This window comes from Myotis lucifugus, unplaced genomic scaffold, assembly GCF_000147115.1.
Source record: "Myotis lucifugus unplaced genomic scaffold, Myoluc2.0 scaffold_282, whole genome shotgun sequence".
Classification (NCBI taxonomy): domain Eukaryota; kingdom Metazoa; phylum Chordata; class Mammalia; order Chiroptera; family Vespertilionidae; genus Myotis; species Myotis lucifugus.
The window spans coordinates 1,329,913-1,347,272 of record NW_005871330.1 but is presented as its reverse complement, the minus strand read 5'-3'; the positions used below and the strand labels follow the sequence as shown (position 1 = coordinate 1,347,272).

Below are 17,360 nucleotides of genomic sequence, written 5' to 3'. Positions count from 1 at the left end.
CTGCCCCTTGGACAGCCCCCATCCCACCCGCACCCCCACGTCTCTTTGCTCATGAAACTTTGGTTACTATCTAAGTAGGAAAATACATGAAAGGTACATTCCTGGAAAGAGGCGATTTCAGAGGACTTAGGGTGGCAGAGAATGGAGAAGACCTGGTAGAGGTCATGGACAAGCAATGGACACGGGGAGTTCAGGCCATGCATGCACAGATGGGCAGGGTAAGGCCAAGGTAAGATGGGGAGATAATGATAGTAGCCAAAGCAAAGCCTCCACACACGAGCAGGGTAAGCCCCCTGGATGTCCTAGGTGACAGTGACCTAACGGACAGGTAGCCATAGAGAATGAGCTTTATGTTGCTCTGATGGAGGTCCAGTTAATTTGAAAGCAGACTTATGTCCTGAGAAATGCATGATCCGCTCCCCTGTGGCTCTGCTCCCATCTCCTCCTGTCGGCCTCCTGGACCCTTGCTGCTCACACTGGCCTCCCTCCTACTTCCTGACGTCACGAGAAAGCTTCTACCTCAGGGCCTCCCTGTCGCCTCCGCCTGGGATGCCGCTCTCTGCTCTTCACTACCTCATCTGAGAGGCCTTCTCTGACCCCTGTGGCTTCCCGCCTCACAACTCCCTGCCTCCCTGCACTTGTCATCAGGAACTAATTTTGCCTGCATCCCCCAATGGATGATAAGCTCCATAAGAACAGATTCTATTTGGTTTACTTCTGAAGACTGCTTAGCCCATGCAAGCCTCATGAAATATTTGAACGAATGTGTGAACCCAAAGCCGTAAGTATATATAACATGAGTTCTATTGATTGGTTGATGTTTCAGGGCAGACCGCCTACAAGGAGTAGGGGGAAGGGTGGGAAACCACTGCAGTTCAGAAACCCCGACTGCAACCTCATGAGACCCCAAGGCAGGAGCACCCGGCTCAGCTGCTCCCAAATCCCTGAACCGCAGGAACTATGTGCGCTAACAAATGTTTGTTATGCTTTTAAAATGCTACCTGTTGGAGTGATTTGTGTCACAGTGGCAGATAATTATCACAAAGGAGATGGCATGGTGGTTGGGCCAGCCCAGGTTTGAGTTGATATGGGACGACCAGGATTGTGTCTCTCACTGGTTAACTGTGTAGCCCCTTTCCGCTTCCGGAGCCAGCTGGTTTCAATTTGATTCTGCAACTCTTATTAGCCACGAATGCCACCCGTATCCTCAATAAACTTTATTTAGACACAAATAGACACAACAGAAAATACATACACAGATACAGATTATTTTCTCTACAGGAGGAACAGACATCACAGAGGGAATTTAAAAAGTCGGTGCATGGAATGTAAGAAAATATTGCAAAGTCCTGGTTCACTCACACTGAACACAGACACATATTTCAGAGGGAGACAGGGATACGCCATCCCTACGGCAAGCTCACAGTGGATCTGTAACAGTGCACAGGTGTGGGGAAGGTAACTCTTGAAGTGACAGAATGCTCACAACACTAGCAGGACTCGGCTTAAACAAAAGACAGAATCGAGGAGCCGGACCCCGCACAGATGCTCTGCAAGCTGCCAGCGAGGTCCTAAAGCAGCTTGGCAGAAAGGCTACATTAGCTGTCATCTTGCGGCTTGAAGGTCTGGAACCTCCACCGTGGTGTGCGCGCCATAGAGTTTACAGAGACACACTGAGGACGTGGCGACTCGACATGCATGCTGGCTTCGAAACCCACGGTACAGAGCATGGGCAACAGGTTATAAAATGTGGCTTTGAAAAAAAAGGGATAATAGCCAAGAAGACAACGAATGCTTTGCAAATGCTGCCACATCCACGGCAGTGTTTCCCACTGCACCGCCTGCGGTCCCCCACCGGGAGCCATCGGCCTCTGTGTCCTGCTCCACACCACAGTGGAGCGGGGTGGATGTCTCTTGCAAGTCTATCATTGCCCTCTACAGTCACTCCTGTCAGAGCCACGCCTGTCACCAGAACAAGCTGCAGTGGAACCACCCCACACACTCCTGTCCCGACAGGCCTCTGGCCTCCACACCATCTTCGCATTTCAGATCGGGGGTCCCTAGGCCACCTCTGTATTTTAGTAAAAAATGGTTTCCACTGTACCCTTCGTGTGTCCTCTTCCTAATGTGACAAATCCGGATGAGATGAAGTTATGGAGATCAGCTCCTCCACTTCGGTAAGCATCCTTCCCATAATGTCCTGCAAGAAGACGGGGCACAATTACCTGCGCATCCATGACACCACAAGGACCAGCTCACCAGCAGCAGCTGCACTGAATGTCCAGCCAGCGGCTAAGGCAGAGGTAGAAGCAGTCAAGAAAAAAATACATACATATACTTTTACAAATGTATATGTAAATATATAATATATAATAAAAATATATAATATATATATATAGTAATATATCATAAATATAAATATATTTATATATAGTCAGTATATATTACTGTGCAACAAAGTGTATATATATATATATATATATATATATATATATATATATAGCAATAAAGAAAGACGTTCTGGGAAGGTCACACTGAGAGTTGAAAGCAGAGTGGGTGGAGAGATACGTGGCTTGGTTTCAGCATTTCTGCCTGAGCACACCAGACAACGGTCTATTTGTCCTACCATCCTCTCTTTTGCCTCAGCTTCCTTCCTTCTCTTTCTTGCCTTATTCATTTGTTTTCTTTCTTCCCAAAGCATGGAGGCAGGGGTCTGATCGGGATGGCTCTGTGTATGTGTATGTTTACGACTCATAGCACATCCTATGGAACCACACAGCCTGGGGTTTAGGAGAAGCCCAGCATCACTGAAGCTGGCGAGTAGAATGGGTCCTGAAACACTGGAGAAAGAGTTCTGTGCTGGCCTGTCCTGAATTTCTGCAACACGATCTATCCCTCGCAGCCTAGTGCATCTGTCTACCTGGGTGGTGTGAGGAAAGACTGAGGCACACTAGGATTCTGGAAGAAGAAATTAAAAGAGCAGGAGAGTTAATGTTCTGCTCTGACATCTGCAATACGCTTGAAATGCAGACACTGTGAAGAAAGACAGGACACCCTATATTAAATACTAGAGGCCCAGTGCACGAAATTTGTGCATGGGTAAGGTCCCTAGCAGCTGCTGGCTGCTGGATGCCCGCCAGGGCCTCCCTTCCCCTGGCTGCCTGCCGCTGCTGGCTGGGGCCTCCCTTCCCACAGTTGGCCAGCCGGCCCCATCCCTTGGTTTAACTCCCGGTCAAACTCCCAGTCGAGGGGACAATTTGCATATTAGACTTTTATTATATAGGATAATCACAAAGCTATAGAAAATTCCTACCAGTGCATTGAAAAGAAAAAGACTGAAAGAAAATACACCCGGTACTGACAACTGTCTTCAGGTAGTTGGAACACAACTTCTCTCCTTTCAATGTTTCTATATTTCCCAAGTGTTTTTTTTTCTATAACGAGTATGTAACTTTTATCATTTAAATAGGTAAAATGAATTTCTAATAGAAAGATGTGTGACTAGTGTAAAGGCAACCAAGACCATACTTTTTCTTAGCAGAGCACCTTGTGCATTAGCAGATCTCAAACTTGGGTGCAGGTCGGAATCATCTGGAAGTTTTTACAAACACGGCTGTCTAGACACTCCTCTAGGGTTCTGACTCATTTGGCGGGACCTGGGCTTGGGGCAGCGCATTTCTGGGAGCTCTCTAGGTGGCTGTCACGTGCCACAGGGAAGGAGAACGCTGCCCTAGAGCCATGGAGACACAGCCTAAATGAGTTTACTCCCAAGGGCTCAAGGACCATCTGCTGGGACCCTTGTGGGTGCCAGAACCACCCACTATGTAAGGTCCCAGCTCCCTAATGCTCCCTCGCCCTTCCTTCTCCCACATCAGCTGTTCTCAAACCTGAGTGTGGATCAGAAAAACCAGGAGGGCATGTTCAAACAGACTACCGGTGCCCTGCCGGAGTTTCTGGTTAGTACATCTGGGATGGGGCGCAAGATTCTATATTGCTGTCAAGTTGCCTGGGGATGCTGGGCTACTGGGCCCAGGGACCAACTCTGGCAACCAGTGCATCAGGAGCATAAGAAAACGGTACCGCTGTTTCCCTCAGCCCCTCCACTCTGAATAAGTGTCTCATTCCTCAGGGCACACAGCTTTCCACGAGGAACTCTCTTGCTATAAAATACTGGGGTTGCAGTCCAGAATTTTATAGAAGAGAAGAATTATTGGAGCTGAACTAAGAGGCTTCTGCCCGGATCCCAAGCCATATCACAGCCCCAGAAACCAGACTCTAGTACTGAGAGAAACTCATCGTCACCAGGGAATGCAGGAGGAAGGGAAGGGCTGGGGGAGGGGTGTGCTGCAAGTCCCAGCGACAGAGGGGTCCTTGTCCTGGAACGCAATCACTTTCTCTCCATCCCATCTCCTGACAACAGAAGAGTAAGGAAAGGAAGTAATAAATCAGAACCCTCATAAATTTGGATCTCATTAATTCCGAACCTGTGGTACACCCTGCCGAATCTGGGCTGGTTTATTTTTGTGCTCCTTATAAATAAAAATTTTGATAAACAAATCAATATGGAGGAAGCTGGAACATAAAACGGTGCCTGTGCTACTTACAATCATCTTTATCTGTCAGCTGGAACAAGCGGCCTTGGGACTTTTGCCCTAGTGCTTTGGGGCTGTGCTGTCAGAAAGGAAACTGACAGTTCCTGATCACTACTATGTGCCAGGCAGAGGGGCAGCTGGAAATGCAGCTTAATTTTTTGCACAATAATTATGAACATGTTGTAGCATGATACAATTTACAAAGATTCTTCACATATGCTATTTATTTAACACTTGTATCACTATTGCATGGTAACTTGTCTATTATTATTTATTTCCCCATTTTATTGATGGAAAAACTGAGGCCAAAGTCCACAGTCTTTCCACAACTCGTACCCTTGCAACCTCACCCTGGGACCTGCTGCGCGCCATGGTGACTCCTCTCTGAGACGTCAGCCGGGACCCAGTGGGCACACTGGGCCAGAAGTCCGCTTGCGGACGAACAAGTGCAGCGAAGTTGGAGCTCAGATGTGTTGAGCTTCAAGGACTGAGGTTTTGAACTGAGAAAAGGAAGGAGATGCTGAGGGGCCAGGACCAAGAGCACTGAGGTTTTGAACTGAGAAAAGGAAGGAGATGCTGAGGGGCCAGGACCAAGAGCATTGGACAGGAATAAAGAATTTATGGTCAAATCACTTTGGAAATCACTGAGTTGAATGAACAGTAACCATGGAAACTATGTCCAGGGGCCTGCCAGTGAGCACCCCACTCTCCAGGGAGCCTTCAGCCTTTTCAAAGTCGTCTCTGGGGACACTTCTGAGGAGGGCACAGTGGCAGTTTCTGCTTTTGCTCAAGCCAGGCTCCTCAGACGTGAACACACCAGACTTACCTGGATGCACACCGATTGCCGGGTCCCAGTACCGAAGTCCTCCCTTAGTAGGTCAGAGGTGAGGCCTGATCATGTGCATTTCTAGCAAGTTCTCAGGTGATGCTGCGGATAACCCAGGACCAGTAACCACACTTTATGAATATTATGTTAGAGAGAACTAGTGACAGTCACTCCTCCGCTGGATACAGAAGGTCAAAGTCTAGAATATTTATGCCTCCTGTGTCCTCCAAAGAGCTGGTTTAGCCTGAGCAAGGGCAGTGTGAGGAGAAGAATGGCTGGTAAAAGTGGAGCCTGCACAGTGGACAGTGAGAGAGAGGGGAGCCAGCCCCTTGTCTGCCCTGGTGATACACTGAGTTCATCAGGTGATGATGTGAACGGTATGAATGGGGATCACAGAATCCTTTCGCCACAACACAAACTACCATGTCATTCTCCGTCTGGAAGTCCTGAGGCAGGAGGCCAAGGGAATGCAGACACTGCCCAAAGTGCATTTGCAGAGAAACAGCCATATAACCAGCAGGGCTCCAGGAAGAAATGAGCAAGAGCTCTGAGGGCACCCCTGGTCGGAGTGTGAGCACCCCTGCACTGAGCGAGAGCACGCCCATGTCACATCAGAGGCAAGGACACGGCCCCGACCAGTAACAAGGGTGGCCTCGGGCTGCACAGTGTGCCCGCCACCGCCTGAATGGAGCTGTACAAAGCGGCACAGCCTCCAGTCTGCCGCTGCCTCTCACCATCCCCACCACGGGAAGTCACAGCACAGCTGCCTGCAGGAGACAGGGAGAGCTAAAGAGAAGTCGGAGGCTTGTTCTGGGAGATGCTGGCCGCTCTGATCTCAAGGCAGCCCTGAGTGAGGAGGGGGAACGTTTCTGTGTAAAGGAGATTTGCTACAAGAAACAGGAGGGAAAAATTGGGTAATATCTGAATGGTGATCTCAATAAGACTTAAGAGAACATTGCATCTGTGAAATTACATCCACAGCCACAGAGAGAAGCAGACTGATCAGGAAAGTTCACCTGAGCTGCATTATGGACAACAGAGGGGATACTGAAGGAAACTGGTGAAGAAACCCAAATGAGAGAGGTGGATGAAGGACAGAGAGACAGAAACAAGGGGAGAAAAGAAGGGACAGGACATCTCTGGTAGCTACTATTTCTTTTTTTAAAATCTATATATATAAAAGGCTAATATGCTAAGTGTCCAACAGTTCAAACAGTATGATGTGCACTGACCACCAGGGGCAGATGCTTAATGCAGGAGCTGTCGAGCTGCAGTGACTTGGCAGTGGCGGTTCTCGGGTGACACACCCCAAAACCAGAGAGGAGGGAGCCCGATTCCTCCCTGGGCTGCGCAATTCCACCTTCGGCATTGGGTTATGTTGTTGCTGGGACACTGTTGGCCCTGAATCTGGTTTACTGCACACTTGCATTTGCATTCCACACCCTGTATGACAGCAACTTTGCAGAGTGCCCTCTTGCACTCTGGGACCCCTCGGGGGATGTCAGAGAGCCAATTTCGGCCTGATCCCCACAGGCCAGGCCGAGGGACCCCACCTGCCGGTGGGACCCTGCTCACTCCACAGATGCCAAGGAGGGACTGCGGGAGGTTGGCTCCAGGGTGTGTCTGGCCTGTCTCTCCCAGTCCCATCCCACCCGCCAACCATCTTCTAATTAATTTCCTTTCAATTTGCACGAATCCTTGCATTGGGTCACTAGTATATATATTTTTTTATTTCAGAGAGGAAGGAAGAGGGAGAAGGAGAGAGAGATAGAAACATCAATGATGAAAGGAAATCATTGATTGGCTGCCTCCTGCACGTCTGCACTGGGGACCGAACCTGCAACCTGGACATGTGCCCTGACCAGGAATCGAACTATGACCTCCTGGTTCATAGGTCGATGCTCAACCAGTAAGCCACACAGGCCGGGCTAGAAGCTACTATTTCATATAATATTTTCAGAAGAGGGTCAGAAGGGGTAATTCAGATGAAATTATTAAAATTTATTTTTTTCTGATGGAAGACTTTACTTTTTAGATTAATAAAAGGATCAAGCATCAGACTATATATTAGAAGGACCAGTATCTACATATACTCTAGTGAAATCCCATTTTAAAAAATAAAGGGAACAAAACCATCTTCATAAAACACCAAGCCCATAGGAAGTGAAACAACCTCCCCAGGGTTTTGAAAACTATTTCTGCAGAGGTAGGACAGGTACTGGTTGCAGAACACACTCTGGAGACACTGACAAGATTCCAACCTCTTTATGCATCTGTCTCCTCAAATGCAAAAGGAAAACAATAATACCCATTTCATAGGTTGTTGAGAAGATTAAATGAGTTACTATATATAAGGCATTTAGAACAATACTACTAAGTGCTACCTAAGAGTTTGCCAATATTTTTGAGTAGAGATTTTTTATTCCATTCCTCTAAAACTCATTAAAAATAATGAAAAAAAAGAAACAATAGAAAAACTTTCTTCAGAAAGAAATACCAGACACACACATACATACAAATACAGGAAAATGCAAAAAAAAAATAATTCAAAGAGAACTACAGACAGAAATATAAAAAAAGCAAACTTTAATCTGTTAGAAAAGAATATTAGAGAATATGTTAATAATATCAAAGCTGGGATGGGTTTTTAAACAGGAATCAAAAGATACAGATTATAAAATCTTCAACAAAATATTAGCAAATCTGATCCAGAAAGACATAAAAAAGGTCATACACCATGACCAAGTGGGATATATTCCAGGGATGCAAGGCTGACACATATTTGCAAATCAATAAATGTGATACATTACATAAACAAATTGAAAGACAAAAGTCACATGATCATATCAATAGATGCAGAAAAAGAATTCGACAAAATCCAACACCCATTTTTGATAAAAACTGCCAGCACAGTGGGAATAGAGGAGTCCTATCTCGATATAATAAAGGCCATATATGACAAACCTACAGCCAATATCATATTCAATGTGCAAAAACTAAAACCATTTTCCCCAAGAACAGGAACTAGACATGGATGTCCACTTTCACCACTCTTATTCAACATAGTATGGGAAATGCTAGCTACAGCAATCAGACAAGAAGAAAACATAAAAGGCATCCAAATTGGAAAGGAGGAAGTAAAACTCTCATTATTCGCTGATGACATGATATTGTACATAGAAAACCCTAAAGACTCCACCAAAAAACTACTAGATTTAATAAAGAAATCAAGCAATGTAACAGGATACAAAATTAACACGCAGAAATCGATGGCATTTTTATATACCAATAATGAATTCGAAGAGAGAGAGAAATTAAATAAATAATCCCATTTACCATTGCAACAAAAAATTAAGGTACTTAGGAATAAACTTAACTGAGGAGGTAAAAGACTTGTACTCTGAAAACTACAGGACACTGAATAAAAGAGCTAGAGGAAGATATACCATGTTCATGGATTGGTAGAATTAACATAATTAAAATGTCCATACTACCTAAAGCACTCTATAGATTCAATGCACGCCTATTAAAATACCAACAGCATATTTCACAGATATAGAGGAAGTACTTCAAAAATTCATATGGAACCCTGAATAGATTGTGTTGTATAATATCCACAACACAATCTTGAGAAAGAAGAACAAAGTTGGAGGGATCACAATACCAAATATCAAGTTATATTACAAAACCACTGTAAGCAAAAAAGTCTAGTACTGGCACAAGAACAGGCATATAGATCAATGAAACAAAACAGAGAATCCAGAAATCTACCCAAGCCACTATGCTCAATTAATATTTGACTATGGAGGCAAGAGCATACAATGGAGTCAAGACAGTCTCTTCAATAAATGGTGTTGGGCAAACTGGACAGATACATGTGAAAAAATGAAACTAGACCACCAACTTATACCATACACAAGAATAAACTCAAAATGGATAAAAGACTTAAATGAAAGTTGTGAAACCATAAAAATCCTAGAAGAAACTATAGGCAGAAAAAATCTCAGACATCTCTCCTAGCAATATGTTTGAGGATATATCTCCTAAGGGAAGGGAAACTAATGAGAAAATAAACAAATGGGACTACATCAAAATCAAAAGCTTCTGCATAGCAAAAGAAACCATGAACAAAATGTAAATGGAGCCCACTATATGGGAGAACATATTTGGTAATGATACATCTGATAAAGAGTTAATATCCATAATATATAAGGAACTCATAAAACTTAACAAAACGAAGACAAACAATTTAAAAATGGGCAAAGGACCTAAATAGATACTTCTCCAAAGTAGACATACAGATGGTCAAGAGACATATGAAAAAATGCTCAAAGTCACTAAGCATCAGAGAGATGAAAATTAAAATGACAATGAGGTAATCGCTTCACACCTGTCAGAATAGCTACCATCAACAAATCAACAAATGACAAGTGCTGGCAAGGATGTGGAGAAAAGGAAACCCTAGTACACTGCTGGTGGGAATGCAGACTGGTGCAGCCATTATGGAAAACAGTATGGAGTTTCCTCAAAAAATTAAATATGAGCCCCAACTGGTTTGGCTCAGTGGATAGAATGTCAGCCTGAGGACTCAAGGGTCCCAGGTTCAATTCCGGACAAGGGCATGTACCTTGGTTGCGGGCACATACCAGTAGGGAGTGTGCAGAAGGCAGCTGATCCATGTTTCTCTCTCATCGACGTTTCTAACTCTCTATCCCTCTCCCTTCCTCTCTGTAAAAAAAATCAATACAATATATTTTTTTAAATTAAATATGGAACTGCCATTTGACCCAGTGATCCCACTTCGAGGAATATATCCCCAAAAATCAGAAACACCAATCAGAAAGGATATATACACCCCTATGTTCACAGCAGCACAATTTACATAGCTAAGATCTGGAAACAGCCCAAGTGCCCATCAGTAGACGAGTGGATAAAAAAGCTGTGGTACTTTTACACCATGAAATACTAGGCAGCAGTAAATAAGAATGATCTCTTACCCTTTGAGACAGCATGAATGGACCTGGAGAATATTATGCTAAGCAAAATAAGTCAGTCAGAGAAAGACAAGTATCACATAATCTCACTTATATGTGGAATCTAATGAACAAAATAAACAGTTGAACAAAATAGATCCAGAGACAGAAGCATAGAACACACTGTGGAATCTCAGAGGGAAGGTAGGAGTGGATGGGTGGGTGGGAAAAGATCAACAAAAGAACTTCTATGAATATATGCATAACCTATGGACACAGACAATAGGGTGGTGAAGGCCTGGGGCAGGGGCAGGGGGTGGAGGTGGGCTAGAAGGGGCCAATGGGGGGAAAAAGGGAACATCGGTAATACTTTCCACAATAAAGATGTTAAAAAAGGTACAGACTAAAGAGGAATCATCTGAAAAATTTTAAACTGTGATACATAAAAAGTAATAATAAAACTACAAGTCAAGCACTAGAAATATATATTTACATTAATATCCAGAACACACAGATAACTGCAAATTAATCAGAAAGTAAGACAACACACTAGAAAAACTAGGCAGAAGAGATCATAGACAAGTCACAGAGGAGAAAATGTGAAGGGACAATATACACAGTGGTGTTCAATCTCACAAGTAATCAGGGAAAGCCAAATTAAAACCATAATGAGACAGCATTTCACACCCAGCAGACTGCAAAAGTGAAGATGCTGAGACTACCGCCACAGCTAAGCAGGAACAAGACCTCCCGCACTCTCTGGTGGAAGTGTAAATTGGAAAGAACTTTGGCAATGGCTAATACAGGTGAAGACAGATAGGTCATAAAACCAGCAATTCCACCTTCAGGTATATGCCCTAGATAAATCCTCACATAAGTGCGTAATAAAATATGAGCAACATGCTAACATGCAATACTGTTTGTAATAAAGACAAACTGGGAAAATGCCCTCTGTTCCTCCCAAGAGAGAAGTGACAAATAGTGTTCTAGTCATGCAATGGAATCCTACACAACCGTGCAAATGAAATGAACCAGCGCTCTCAGTATCAACATGGATGAGTTCACAATTAGAGTTGAGTCCACTAAGCAAGCTGAAGAACAACACGATGACATCATCAGGATGACATCATCTGGAGAGTTTCAGACCATGCAGGACAACACTCTGTTGTCTGAGGATATGTGCATATGTGGTGTTATACAGGTACAGGAAGTTCAGGGGAATGACAGATACTGACTTCAGGAACAGACAGGCCACTTCCGGAGGTAGAGCGGGGAATGTGATTGAGGAAGGGTATAGGAAGTTCTTCTGTGTTTTATTTCTTATGCTGGATAGTTGGGAAGATGTTCTGACTGCTAAATAGTTCTTTATTTATTTTGTTTAATGACAGAGAGGTAGGGAGATAGATGATAGATAGATAGATAGATAGATAGATAGATAGATAGATAGATAGATAGATAGAAGGATAGATAGATAGGATAAATACATAGATAGGTGCTGGATAGACAGACGATTGATAGGTCATTAGTTAATTAGCTAGTTAGTTTTGGTTAACTAACTGTTGCTGAGGATCTTATCCACTGCCAGATAATCCTCCAACAATCAAGGAAACAAAGAATCTCCAGATTTTAAGAACTCAGAGACCAAAATACCCCACATGCCTCACCGAGGAAAAGAAAAAGCTGCCTGATGATATTCACCAAACAAAGTAAAACTACAGAATTCCTAAACCATAAATGCACTTATTTATAATCTTCAAGCAATACACAAACACCAGAATTCACTAAGGAAAGATTGGTACCAGAGATTTTTAACATCGAACAAACGGTCTTTATTGATGGCAATAAAGTTAAGTGATAAGAAGCCGCCCTGTAAAATCTGGTAGGCAAACAGGGCAGAGAGAGTACACCACTGTGATGAAATAAAGCCAAGAGTAGCTTCTGTGATGGGGGACAACTCTCCATCTTTTGCGCCTCCTTGAAATGCAAAGCATGCGCCCAGCGCAGACACGGTCATCTCGGGAAAGCTGACTGGGACTCAGATGGTCCGGGGCCTGCTATGCAGTCACCTCACTGTGGAAAATATGCCACAGACAGAAATCAAAACACATGTCAACCCCCAGAAACATTTTAATACATGTGAGAGAGGGGTTTTCCTTTGTTTACGAAAAGCTCAATCATATCAGTAATAAAAATAATAATGAAACATTAGAAAAATGCACAAGGAATATGAATAGGTAATTATCACCTCAAAAAAAACACACAACAAAAATAAATTTAAAGACCAATGGAGATATAAAGATATGATTAATCTTAATTCATAATTAAGAAAATGCAAATCAAAATATGAAGTACCATTTTAAAAAACGAACTGGCTAATCTTACCCGTATGGTGACCCAAGGCCAGGGTAACGGGCTCCCACTGCTGCTGATGGGAGCGTAAAGTAGTGGTGCCTACTTGAAGGGTGGGCTTTTTGCCTAGCATCTCAAGCTAGGAGTTTACCCCTCACATATGCCCTCAAATTCTTCCATAATATTTGAAATACAGTGCAGTATTGGTTGCAATAGTTTCTGTCAAGGGGGGTGGGGGGTGGGGAGGTGAGGATTAAGTAATGTCATGTCATGGAATATTATGCAGCTGTTAAAAAGAACAAGGCAGAGCTGTATGTGCTGATGTAGGAAAATCTTCAAGATATTAAAAGTTAAAAAAAAGCAAGGCATAAAGCAATGCTTCAGTATATTCCCTTTCATATAAATAAGAGTGAAAATAGTATGCACAAAAAATATACAGAAACCCATTGTAGGTAGGTTGATTCATACAAATCATTTTTTTCCCTGGAAATAAAGCATGCATACAAAATACTGAAACTTCCTTTCCTTTGGGGAAAGGGTCTGGAATGAAGGGAGAGAGATATTTACTTCTGAGGTTTATTACTTTACTGTGTGACTTTTCTAAACGTGCATATGCATTATTTTAATTTTTGTACTATTTACAGAGTTCATCTGGAATTAGGGAGTGGGCCATTCTTTGATTTCCTCTTTGTCCTTCTTTATATGCAAACACTCTAATAAATGCCATTTTATAAAAAGAAGTATGAGGGCCAGGGAGTGAGAGGGGCCACTTTTCCTTGTGTAAATGGCAAGGCATTTATCAAGCGCAGATCCTATACCCACCTGGCAGGAGGGTGCTAAGGATTAAGTAAGATCCTGTTATAAATCATTTCATCTGCTACTCGGCAGCAATAAGCCTCAATACATGGTAACGCTACTCACTTGGAGACTCCAGTGTTTCCTCTTTCCCGGGCGGGGAACTCCCTGGGGTCCTCTTACTCTGCTTGTGCCCCGAGCTGCCCTCGGGCAGGAGTCAAGAGCAGAGGAGCTGGAGAGAGTGTGGGCTCCGCTATCTGGCCTGATGGCTCTCCCCCTGGGAACCCCAAGGTTCCTTCCAGCTCCCCGGAGCCCACACCAAGTCTGCACATGGGGAGAGGGCTGGGACCAGGAGGCCTGTGTTCCTCTATGCTGCCACTCCTGCTGAGTGAATGAGGCAGCTCTGAGCGCCCTCACCAAGGTGAGCTGGGTGCAGGCCAGGCCTGATTGCAGATTGCATCGACAGTGGCTATTTACTAGTTTACTGGGAACGCTTTATGTATGTCACAGCTAGTGCTTGCTCACAAAGCGCAGAAGGACTGTTTCTTCCAGAGTCTATGGAGTTGGCAGAGATGTCGGCAAATACTTTGGGTAACGCCCCCTCCCTGGCATCTTCCCTCTGCTGTAGTCAGGGACCTGGAGATTGTCACCAGGTGGGCTGCACACCTGGTTGGTTGGGCCTGGTCCTGTGCACTGAGAGGTCACTGGTTCGATTCCCGGTCAGCAGACTCCATCCCCAGTAGGGGGCATGTAGGAGGCAGCCCATCAATGTTTCTCTCTCCCTCTCCCTTCCTCTCTCTCTAAAATCAATAAAAACATGTTTTTTAAACGGTCCTTTCATCCTATCACTCTGCTCTAGGAAAGCAGAAGCTCTCGTCAGATACAGAAGAATGAGGCTCACGCCAGGCCAGTGGGGGAGCAGAACCTGGAATACAGTTTGAGAACCATTGCACTGGGGGCAAATCCCCCAGGAAGTCGTTCACAAACCAGGCCCTTTCAATCCAAATTAATGTCCCCCTGAACCACCCGTTTTGTTGGTTTGGATTTAAGAAAACTGATACTTTGTGTTTGAAACCAAACAAACAAAAACATAAATATGCACTGTACAGAGGTCTCCAGCTGTGGCCAAGGACAGACTCAAGGTCAACCTCACCCCCTGCAACAGGAAGCTCTGCTGTGGTCTCTTGTATATTATACAGGCTTTGGGGTAAGAATTTTTTTTTTTTAAAGAATGCATTACATGGCTCAAAAATTAAAGTACGGACACCACAGCTCTAGTGCATCCTAATTATTTACCAAGGGGATGAGAAAGGATTGCTTGGTGGCGACATCAATCTGCAGAGATTTTATGAGGACTAAACCCTCCCCGGCCCCACCACTGAGAGGGAATAGGAGAACGTCACAGGAAGGAGTGTCCAAGGTCACCTTTTCCAGCGGAATACTTACAGATGAGGAAACTGGGCCTGGGCAGGGGAAACAGAGTCCAAGGTCATGGCTGCTGCTGTGACTAAACCTCCCAGGTCAGCCCAAGATCTCCCCGGTGCGGTGCCCCACACAGCCCAGCCTCCCTCACGCAGCGTGGAGCAAATGGTGCAGAGGTTCATTTCCATTTCAGGGGGACCCAGTGCACCATTTATTTTCTCCTCAGATGTAGTCCCTTTGGGAAGATGCCCAGAGTCTAACCAAATTCCCGCCTCTGCCCGTGATCACCGTCTCAGATCTGTCTCATTCTTGACAGCAGGACCCTGGCCAAGAGGAGTCCGGAGGCCCTGGGAGGGGAGGCCGAGGTGCTCTCTGCAGGGAGGGAAGACTCTTTCCTGGCCCCAAACATCCCAGGAGATTCGCCAGACCTCAGAGGTGAGTTAAGAAACCCGAGAATTGATCAAATCCCCCTCTGATCTCCATGCAGACCTACAGTGGGCAGCCCGTGGGCACCTGGCACTGCTCTCCTGCTTCCTTCCTGGTCTCACACTCTGCAACCTCAGCGCTCCCTGTGCGTGCATCTGGATTAGTGGGAAATGGAGTGGTGCTGAAACACTCCAGCGTCTTACATAATTTTGTCACGTGCCTTTACCCAGAGACACTGGCAATGTATGCCTGATGACCTAGAGGTCAATATTAAAATATATATATTACTATGCTCTCCATTTTGCAGGTGAGTCAAAAGCTCAGAGAAGTTAGCGATACAAAGTCACCCAGTGGCCAACCTGTGACTTAGGACAGGGCCTACATCCCACGATATATACTGGGGGTTCCTTTCATTCGACCATGTTTCTTGCAAAGCCATGCTTCCAGCAGCTGCTCAAGGGACCCCACTCTTCCAGAACACCTAGGAGCCCTTTCTGCCCGAGGCAGCGCAGAATAGGAAATTTGAGAGGGACAATTTTTAGGGGCTATTATTTTTTTTCAGACTTTATCTCCCAAAGGGAGGGCAATTTAATTGGACTATTATATATATTACATATCTCTGAAAAGTTATCAGTGAGTGAGGACGGTTCATTAAAAATTCAAACCTCTTTACATTGATTTGGGTTAAGTGTTTGTTGTCATGGTGAGTGAGGCAGTTTGGCAAATCTGAGATGAGAATACAAAACAAGGTGAGGGAAACTAGGCATAGGGTCTTGCGTTAATGTCCGTGTGACTGTTCACGTGTGTCCTTTTGGGAGCAAAGGAAGACTGCCCACTCTGGGTCCCAAGAAAGGTCACAGGGAGCCATGACTGACATGGGCAGGGTGGGAGAAGGGGTGTGGCCTCACTGGGAGCAGCCTCCTGTCCTTCTCCTGATAGGTGTGGGGGGGGGGACAACTGCACTCCTGCTGGGAGGACAGAACGCTGTAGGGGAGCATGCATGGGAAATTATCCACAAGAACTTCCCCCAACACTGTCGGCTCTTGGGGGTGAGCTCTTGCAACTTCCTCCACCCTCAGATCTGCCACTTCCAGGGGCAGGAGCAGGGCATCAATGCTGCTGAGCGGCGAGATGTGGAACACGTCTCCATGCTCCCCTATTTCTCTGTTTGGTGTGGTGAACGTATTAGTGCGCACCCAGGCCCCAGGCTCCTGGTAATCTCACTGGGGAGGCCATTGTGCTTCTCTGCCCGCTCCTGTGGGGGCGCATCCCTGTCAGCAGCAGATCCAGGCCCCTCGCTTCCCTCTGCTCTCAGACACTGGGTCCTCTTCATTCAGAGGGTATGAGGCAGAGTACAGCCCTCTCAGACCGCTTGGCCAAGCCCTTCCCTGCGGGCCTGCTCCTCCTATTGGTTCCCAAGGCTGGATCACAAATGTGGAGGTGGCAGGCCCTTCATTTGACCTCTGTGAATGGCAGCACAGGGAGTTGGCCAGGGAGAGGCAACAGCAGGAGAGGGGAGGGCAGGGAGAGTGTGGCTGTACCCTGGCCCCTCCACAAGGGGCTGCGGGAGCGCCTCCCTACACAGCCTCCTCCTTGTCCCTGCTCCCCTCTCTGCCCCTCAGCCCTGGAATAAAAAGGCATGCCATGGTCACCTTTCCCCTCCCATTTACATCATTTCATAATGGTTTTGTTAAACTCTTCTCCAAGTGCGTGTTACCTGCCCAGACTCGGATAAACCATCCGTCTCCATCCAGAGCCTCCCTCCCCCTCCTCATCCAGGTGAGATTCCATGGTCCATCCTTACAACTGCCCTGGCCTGCATCTCACTCTGCTGTACTCGCCCAGCAAACCCACCTGTGACGTGATGAGAGCCAGAGCCACGAGCTGCCATCTAGTCGCTGTGGGACTTTAGGTAAGTTATTTGACCTCTTCAAACCCTAATGTCTTCATTCGAAAATGAGACTAATAATAAGAGTT

At 45.4% G+C, this 17,360-nt stretch overlaps 1 protein-coding gene across 1 annotated transcript in view; it reads right to left on the bottom strand.

Annotated features, from left to right (window-relative positions):
- Nucleotides 1-17,360, bottom strand: part of SHISA6 (shisa family member 6) — a gene marked incomplete at its 5' end in the record, with an annotated part of 280,621 nt that overhangs the window by 138,266 nt on the left and 124,995 nt on the right. Inside the window, one exon of the mRNA XM_006099740.3 lies at nt 2,105-2,200. Within this exon, the coding sequence (XP_006099802.1) occupies nt 2,105-2,200 (96 nt within the window). The remainder of the gene's footprint in view (nt 1-2,104; nt 2,201-17,360) is intronic.